General features: G+C 39.1%; 1 protein-coding gene across 1 annotated transcript; it reads left to right on the plus strand.

Moving 5' to 3' along the window:
* Positions 1–7,685: 7,685 nt before the first annotated feature.
* Nsa2l1 (NSA2 ribosome biogenesis factor like 1) lies at positions 7,686–8,393 on the plus strand. Its single transcript, XM_039097357.2, has one exon. It carries the CDS (start codon positions 7,686–7,688, stop codon positions 8,391–8,393), a length of 708 nt encoding a protein of 235 aa, XP_038953285.2.
* The last annotated feature ends 1,266 nt before the right edge of the window (positions 8,394–9,659 follow it).

A 9,659-nucleotide genomic window follows, 5' to 3' on the forward strand; every position in this document is an offset into this window, starting at 1 on the left:
TACATACTAAATCCTTGAGCAAACCAATGTAGTATACCTTTGTGTCCTGGGGGAGAGGGAAGAATAAAATTTTCTACAGATTAATTATAAGATACAGAGTTGGCTATCTGGTCATAATAGAATATCCATGAACAAGGGAAAAGGAAATAATCTTGTAGAACATGTATTTGAATATTTAAATATGGAATCTGACCTATTGGTAAACTTTGGGTATCTATAAAGTCATAATGGTTGACTGGTTCACCATAAGGTAATTAAGATACCATAGGGTAATTAAGATGTTTCATAGTCTAAGTCAGGAAAACTAGACTCTTCCCATCATTATAGAAGAAAATGCATTCAAAGTAATAATAGCCACTTACCAAACCACAGTAATGATTCTGCCTTGCTACAGTAGAAGGACTACTTGTGCTCAGATATAATTAGTGTCAGTAAATGATTGGTGTCATAATAGTCATCATACCCCAAGACCTGTTTTATGTCACAAACACAGTGATAATTTTAAAGTATATATGATAGGTAGAAATACCCTTCGAGTTTTAAGTGACTGCTATCAAATCTTGGGGGTCCCAGGAAGTATGTTCACCATTTTCATAAGAATCGAAACCCCTGGGTCTTTCCATTGTCATTTTACAAAGACTTCGTCCAATAATTCAAAGAATATATGAATTTTGCACTTTGCTGAGTGTATCTATCATTGTACATATAAACTAACAAATGATTGATTGTCTTTCTATTGCACTTGAGAAAAAGGCCCCACTTTTATTCATCTCTGTAGGTTTACCCCATTCACCATTATGGCCTGGTTTATTAATAGCTCAGATTCCTTTTTTGATTATTCAAAAATATATTCTAGAAAAGCACTTCCCTTTCCCTTATGCATAGGTATTCTATTATGGCCTTATAGCAATAATTTAAATTTCAATTACCTTGCAGAGCACCACAGAAGAAAAATTAAACATATTCCAGTAGAATTATTTCAAGCATCCTCCTCAGGTCTCTTCAGCACCTCTTTCTCTCAAAATAAACTGCTTTTAATATGCAAACATTGCTGCAGAGATAACGTTTCAGGAGATGTTATTGTTATAGAATTAAGTAGGACTTTATTTCTAGATGCCATCTCATAATCAGGGAGATGCTATGAAAGTTTTACATGTGTCAGTGTAATTTTCATAACCATTCCTTCCTCCGCAGGTAAATGCTATTACCCTATTCCTCATAGATGTTTCGTTATTTCCTTTGCAGTCAGTATACCCATCTGAGCGTCAGCATTATTCACTCTAATCTCCATCCTGCACAGAACAGACAAGGTATTTCTCACTGTTGCTAAGACAACTCTAAGAAGTTTATTTCTTATGATTTTGTGACCGGGCTTCTTCTAGATGCTGAGGTCTTGGATAGCAGCAGTGGAATTGATCATTCACAACAAATCCATCATGATCCTAATGTTGTTCTAGTATTATGAAACATTCTAACTCTTTTTCCATCAAGAGGTCTGCTTCTCTCAATTTCTTCAATGCAGAATATAGTTTGTAGATGAAGGCTTTATGAGACCAGTGGATCAAACTATATCATAATGTTTGACTAGTGAAGAGCGGTTGATTAGACTCTAGTGGTAGCCTCTTCTTTGATAATAACTCTTCATCAGACCTGTAAATCATAGAAGCAAAGCCAAATACCCAGTGTGGGGCAGGTGCTTGTTACTCTCAAACACATCCAAAACCCAGAGTAGGTTTCTGGATGCCAGTGGATCAAACTATAGCTAATTTTTCAACTCATATTTTTTTGTATCTGAAGACAGTAATTTATCCATATTAATGAATTCAATGGAACATAAAATTTTTTTCCATTTTATCTGTTCCTACCTTGTGTTTGCTACATACATTTTATCAATATAAATTAGTATTGTAAACCATGAAACCTGCAGTATGCTGTCCTTATCTTTTACAATAAGTTTTAATTAGTTTAAGGTGTCCTGAAGTCTTTGGTTGCCCATGTGGTGGTAATGAAGGTTGACAGAAGACAGGACGTTAGACCATTTCACAGCCTTCCAGCAGAGACTCGCTTGGCTTATCAGATGGGAAGTGTGAAGGGTTGTGTCATCTGAGGAAGGACATGGCATTTGGAAGCTTGCTGCCATGTAGCTCCTTTCTCGTTATTACTCTAACTTCAGTTTCCATGAGTGAGATTAGGGAACCCACGATAACTCCTCAATGTAACAATACACAGCCTGCTAGTTTACTTGTTTGGAATGCCAACCTTGAGACATTAAGAAACAGAATATGCTGTAAAGTGGAATGTGTGAACTCTCTTTTACATTAACACCGAGAGTTAGACTGCTTGCCTATTGTTTTGTATTAACCTCCACAGTCAGTAAAGTGAAAAATTAGAGATTTTAACCCATAGTTTGTGTGTTTTCTGTAAGTCATTTCATCCCCCTTCACAACAAGACTGTCTTTCTGTATGCACTCCATGCCAGAGTACAAAGGACTGCTTAAATATCATTTTCCCCAATCACTTCTAGTATCCTTTTCTTTGATTATAATTCTTCATCACCGTCTTAAAGTCTTAGGAACAAACACAGCTTTCCAGTGTGCATTATGAGTTTGTCACTCACAGATACATCTGTGCCCTGTCCTTGGGGGTTGGAAGTGAGGTGGTGGGGAATCAATGACGCAGACTCCAGGAGCAGGAGAGACCTCACAGCAAGCTCTTCTGAATGCTGCTGCAAGCTCCTTTAACGCCCTCCACCTGTGTCCCACTGAGCCCAAGAAAGCGTCTCCTCTAAACAGCAGTTCCTGATTGGCTGACCTTGTCTGCGTCAGCTATCCTGGGTCTCTCAGGCAGTCTTCAATTAGGTCCTCCAGCAGGAGATACCTTTGCGGCTAGGCTGGGCCCTGGTGTTTATGTAGAGCTAGTCACACTGTTCCTCCTACAGCACCCAAAACCCAAAAAGTATATGAGTTTGAGATTTAATCAGTATGAAATGTAGTTTCTTTAAAATAAAGAGTTATTCGTGCAGGAGGTGAAGGGATTGTATACAGCTCTGAACAGTGGAGGAGTGACATCTATTTTGGGCATCCAAGAATGAATTGCAGAACCTATTAGAGTTGCCTTGCCAGTGGGATGGCTTCATCTGCCATAACCAGACAGGTGTATGACAGGTTGATATGACTGACTTCAAGGTCACACTGTGTTTATTGCCTGGGGCTGTGAAAGTGTCACTGACAACTATTGGCTTGAGAACCGTACTGTGTCTGTTATATCTGTACTAAGAAGAAATGTATGCCCCAACCTTTGCCTTTGATAGCTTTCAAGCCAGTAGCTGGACACTGGCACCTTTATTAATGTTCCACAAGGAAGGCAAGTATCTCCATGGCTTTGCTTGACACAAAGGCCTACTGGTCATTGTCATTGTCCTCAACGTTCATATTTCAAAATGGAACGAGTGCATTTGGTCGGTTAAATTAAAACCATGTAGAAAGTTTGTCAGAAATTAACCTGGAAGGCGGATTTATTGATGTAAAGTTGCTGAGTGGAAAGACGGCACAGCTACAGTGAGTGCGGAAGGGAATGTTTACTACAAACCTATTAGGTCCACCCATTCCCTTGATTAAGAGACAAGGCTTTGAAAAGTACGGGTCAAAGGCTCTCTGCTAAAGAGCTCCTTGAGTTGCCTCTTCTTTTAGGGATGGTGAATTGAACAGACCACATAGACAATGAACCAAGGAGTGAGGTCAAATATAGCATATCTAAGCACACAATCCATATGAGTTAATATAGACACAACAAAAACCTTGTTGAACTGATTCAGACCACTTTTCTCCTTCCTTCCTTCCTTTCTTCCTTCCTTCCTTTCTTCTTTCCTTCTTTCTTTCAACAAGTCCTCGCTATGCAGCCCTGGCTTCTGTGAAACTCACTATGTAGACCAGGCTGGCCTCCAACTCAGAGAACCATTCCTGCTTCTGCCCCTGGCCCTGTGCAACCTATCCATACCATTTTTGAAAGAAATACTCTGATTACAAACGAAAGCAATAGTCATCAGAGTTATAATAACCACTATTGAACCAATGCTCAGTGTCTGATACATATCTTACCCTTTCTGTATTTAGTGAAAACATTATCAGTGCTAATGTTCGAATTCTTCAATTCATGGAAGTAGTGAATTGTCAATAAAAGAAGTTTGTAAGTTATATATATATATATATATATATATATATATATATATATACTCATATGAGAAAGCATATGCATATCTGTTTGCTTTTAGATCCATTCTTACCTCAGGGAACATTGGTATAAATCCTTGTGAAGAGCTGAGTTAAAAGAAGAAACAGAGCTTGTTAGGAGCCCAGTATTGTCTAAATTTAGCTGTGTAAATGAATCCGTGGGGCTTGCCTCTATTCCACAGACAGCCTGTGAAATCTTTTTCCTCCTCTTACCCCATCCAAGATGAAAAGTTCAGTTACAGGATCAGCTTCCTCACAGCATCCTAGCTCTGTTTAGACAAAGGTAGGAATCTGAATGCTGACGTGAAGCGGTAATTAGTTATCCTTAATTGATGAGTTAATGGTACCAGCAAATGGGTGGGGGGGGGGGGAGTCCGTTTCAGGCTGCTGAAATGGAAAACACAGATTATTTCCGAAGCACAGTTTGTTCTGGTAGTGGGTTCATCATTTCTTCTAGAAATGGCATCACTCCCAAGATGAAACCCAAATAAAATCACTGCAATTTTGAGTGAGATTGGAAAGTGGAGAGGCTCATACGGGCCCGCTCAGGGGGACGAAAAGGTTCTCGGAACAAACTGGCACCACTTAGAATGAGATGAAAAGTCCCCTTGATCACACAGGGCAGAACTCTAATGTGCTGCATTGTGATATTTTAAAAATCAAAGCTTGTTTCTCACTGTATGGATATTGAATAAAGTTTGTGCTCCAGCTCTCTCCAGTCTGGACATGTCCGACAGTTCCTTCCTTTGTAGACAGCAGGTATTCTGTCTGTGGATACTGTTCTGCCATAATAAACATGGAAAGATGTCAATGCAATCATTAAGTTTTCAGGACCCATGGCCCACCAAGGTGTGTAGTATTCAGCATCTCCTTAATTGAATCTCTGGTCCGTGTCTACGTTCATATCTCTTTCTCTCTGAGCAGACACTGCTGCTAACTCATTATTCCTGTCCCATCGCAATTTTGCCTTGATGGGGATCTAGATTGCCATTATCCCAGCTCTAGGCCACAATGGTGACTCACTGACTTCAAATTTAACCAACTGGTTCTTTTTTTTCATATTCCTGGGAAAGAAAATGTGGCGACTAGCTAATTGAAAGATCAGAACATCTTAATTTTGTATAATTGTTCTGCAAAAATCATTCAATGAAAGCCAAATTTTCAATACAATCTTTTAGTAACCTGTAAGTTTCTGTACCTTATATAAAATGTATTTATATAAAAATTTAACAAGGTATGTAATAAATACATAGTTTTCTATCATAATCATTAATTCACATGTAATTCCATCTCCCCGCAACTCCCTAAATCCGCCATTTTCTGTGAGGACAATGGTTTACTCTCTTTTCACTGATTCACTGAGGATTGGTAAAGTTTCGGGAAGTGGTTTAGAGAACTGTACACTCTCTTCATCAGAGTGCAGTATAACAAATTATCCCAGTACTCGGAATGATGAGTCTTTCTTTGTGTCCTAGAAGCACATGTGGGACGTGTGAAGTACTTCTGTCCCCCAAGTGGAAGTGATGCTGATTTGCCTTCAGACATCGGAGAAGCTCCTTGCTCCACCAACTAATACCTACCCAGTGGATGTTCTCACACGATAAGAGAACAAAAAGCACACCCCGCACAAAGTTGCACCACCAATGTCATGACTACCAATATGTCCTGGGAGAAAACAATCTTCATAGGGAATTGCCAAGTCTGTACACATCTTTCACAAGACCAGAGTAAGCATGTGGTTGCTTAAGAGCAGTGCCAGGAATTTTAAAGCAAACATACCTAGGATTAACAATTGAATCTCTTTGGTTACTCCATTTAACTGCTGCCCACAAGAAGTTTCTAGGTGTTTTTTCCTCTCTGAGTCTTGCCTTCTGTCCTCACTACTTTGGTTTCCTTCAGACTCCAATTCCAGGACTTCAACAGGCTTTGGAAAGAAACAAATGGATTCCCTCTCAAAGTTCCTTCCACCCAGCTCTCCAGCTTCCTTCTCCTCCTTTTGTCCTCCTCCTCTTTCTCTTCCTCTTTCTCTTCTTCCTCTCCCTCCTCCTTCTCCTTTGAAATAGATGACTGAACATAACATATAGCTAGGTTCTTGCTGAGGAACTATTTTTGTTTACTTGTGGGTTTTGTTTTGTTTGACTTTGGTTTTGACTTGTTTTAGGTTTTGTTTTGTTTTTGACTTTTTCCTAACATGAAAAGGAACATCTGTATCATGTTAAATTTACTTATGCTGTAAATGTGTTCAGTATATTAAAGCTGTGTAGATATTCTCCAATAATGAACAGAGGGGTCAATGTGACAAATGTATTGAGAGACTCAACATGTCCAATGCCTACTGTATGTATTATCTCAACTTTCCTCCAATTCTTGGACCCTAGCTGCATGCCCAAGATTGCAATTCTAACCTGGTACTTTCTACTTACAGTTAACTACTAATGCAATAAGTTAAAGAGCCCAGTCTAACAAGAACAATCAGACAGACGTTAGGTGTCTATTGTAAACCTCAGGCCTCCTGTACTTCTAACTTAATAGCTCTTCATGTTCCATGATTTGCTAAGACAGCCCACAAACCACAGGAAGTTTACTGTGAAAAAAATAGAAAAATTACCCAAGTAAAGAGCTCCATAGAATATGGTTTAAATGGGTTCCAAGAACATCTGTTTTATTTGAGAAGGGACATGTATCCTCTCGATATGTGAATAAGTTGAGCAATCAAGTCCTTAGATCCCAGTAGATTAGAGTGCTTTATGAGGGTTTTCTTTCATCTGTATGTTCAGTCAGATCATTGTCTCCTTACTAAGATTAAATTCAATTTACAAATCCTCTCTCTTCACCAAGCCTAAAAGGCAAAGGTCTGAGGATATCCAGGAGTTCTTCAAGTCACTCGTTGGCACAGATTTCCTCAACTTTACCAAAATTAGGGAGAAAGACAAATTTTCAGTGCCATAGTAGACATTTTGTCAAAATCATTGAATAAACGTATTTAAACATGGGGTATGTTACAAACTAATTGTAGTAAAGGTCAATAGAACCACACCTTGCAGTAGGAATGCTAGCACCTTTCATGGAGCCCTTCCTTTCAGATTACTGTAATGGAATTTGGAAGGCAATTACATAAGTTGGGGTGTTTCCATTTACCTTTCAGAAATGCAAATGACCATTCACGTAATAGGATCCAGTGACATCAAAGATGCATACATACATACACACATACATACATACATGCATGTATACGTACATACATGCATACATACAACATACACTTACATTGGTCTGTAGAGGTAGTTCATCTAATGCACAAGCCAAGTCCCTGGTTCTATACACCATTGTCTGTTTGACATAAGAACTAGAAGAGGAGTGAAACAGGCTCGTGGGCCAGTGATACCAGGAATTAAGAAGTTTTTGGAACCCGGGAGGTCGTGGACGGCTGCTCCACGGCTGTCATCAGGCCACAAAATGAATATATTGGATTGCACTGCAAACGATATGGATATCGTTTGGACTACCATGAAAAAAAGAGAAAGAAAGAAGGTTGGGAGGCCCATGAACGTTCAAAGAAAGCAAAAAAAAAAAAAAAAAAAAAAAAAGATTGGCCTGAAGGCTAAGCTCTACCATAAACAGTGCCATGATGAGAAAATACAAATGAAAAAGACCATTAAGACACATGAAAAGAGAAACACCAAGCAGAAGGATGCTGAGAATACTCCACAGGGAGCTGTCCCTGCCTACCTGCTGGACAGAGAGGGGCAGTCAAGAGCAAAAGTACTTTCCAACATGATTAAGCAGAAATGGAAAGAAAAGGCGGGAAAATGGGAGGTCCCTCTACCCAAAGTTCGTGCCCAAGGAGAAACAGAAGTATTGAAAGTTATTCCAACAGGAAAAAGAAGAAAGAAGGCATGGAAGAGAATGGTTACAAAAGTCTGCCTTGTTAGTGATGGTTCACCTAAATATGAAAGGTTCATTGGGCCAATGGATCTACGTTCCAAAAAAGCCCATGTCACACCCCCTGAGCTGAAAGCTACCTTTTGCCTGCCTATACTCGGTGTGAGAAGGAATCCCTCCTCCCCATTATATACAACCCTGGGTGTGATCACCAAAGGGACAGTCATAGAAGTGAATGTGAAAGAACTGGGTCTTGTGACACAAGGAGGCAAGGTGATTTGAGGAAAGTGTGCCCAAGTTACCAACAACCCTGAAAATGATGGGTGCATAAATGCGGTCTTGCTGGTTTGACAGTGACGTCACACAAGTCATTCCACTCACTGTGGAAGACTACAGTGTCAGTTAAACACCATCGCTATGATCTTTCTGAACTACCAATCAGCCTTACCCCATGTGCAGTCATCAGGAAGCATTTATTAAATTGTAAAGGAAAATATTTATTAAATTATAAAGGAAAACACTGCCCAATTTTTAAAAAATTTAAGAACTAGAAGAGCCTTTATTTACTTCATCATAAAGACAGAAAGTTCGCTCTTTTGTTTAAAAATGGTAAGCAGAGGTGGACAAAAAGACTAGGAAACATTTTTATAAATTATTACACAATATTCTATTGAATTCTCTGGCTATCTTTAAAGAAAGAAGTGGGCAAGCAAAAGCATTAAAGAACCCATTCTTAGACAAAGAAAATGCTCTCACAACATACATTTCACCAGCAAGCACATAAGCAACATTAAGTCAGAGATAGAACACAACACTTCCATAAATTTCTAGCATGTCTTCATTACCCAATAAATATTTAGGAAATGAGTAAACCAGCCACGAGTGAATACTTCCTGATTCCTTTCCTCAAAACATATGCCTCCGAATTCTCTATGTGGTTGGTGATACACAGCCAATCCTTTTCTGCAGGGATATATACTTTTGCCAAACCAGAGTATGAGACTGGCATGTGATTGAAACCCAGCCGTTGTCTGGCAATTAGGTATAGAAACTGGCCAGTCGTGGATCATATCATGAAACATAATATCAGTAGGCTACATTCAGGAAAAAAAATGTTTCATGTAATTATGGGACAAGGAGAAGAGACATAAATAAATAAAGGCAAATTATAAGATATTTAGATACAGTTCGACATTCTAAGAATTGTATTTTCATATTAGGAACTACAAAGGTAATAATACGAAGGAAACAAAAGAATGGGTGGGCTCTAACGAAGGCAGGGATGGCTCAGCTATCTTTACAGGTTGTCTGGATGAATGGGTACCTCTGATTTATTTTCTGGGGAAAGTAGCAATTCTAGCCCCCGTGGTAGTACTTACCACCTGCCAAAACCTACAGAAGAGTAGGGTCTTAGTCATGCATTGTGGTGTTACAGCCTCAGTACCTCAAATACTGTTCTCTCAAATGTAATGCTAGGTGAAGTAAAAAACTAACAATGTAATGGTCTCTAGGATTGTGTCTCTTGGACAAAGAATTTTTCCACCATGA

The sequence above is a fragment of the Rattus norvegicus genome, chromosome 18 (genome assembly GCF_036323735.1).
Source record: "Rattus norvegicus strain BN/NHsdMcwi chromosome 18, GRCr8, whole genome shotgun sequence".
NCBI classification, from domain to species: Eukaryota; Metazoa; Chordata; class Mammalia; order Rodentia; family Muridae; genus Rattus; species Rattus norvegicus.

Bases quoted from the DNA above. Each gene is read 5' to 3' on its own strand.
- Nsa2l1 (XM_039097357.2), top strand. From the start codon at position 7,686: ATGAATATATTGGATTGCACTGCAAACGATATGGATATCGTTTGGACT.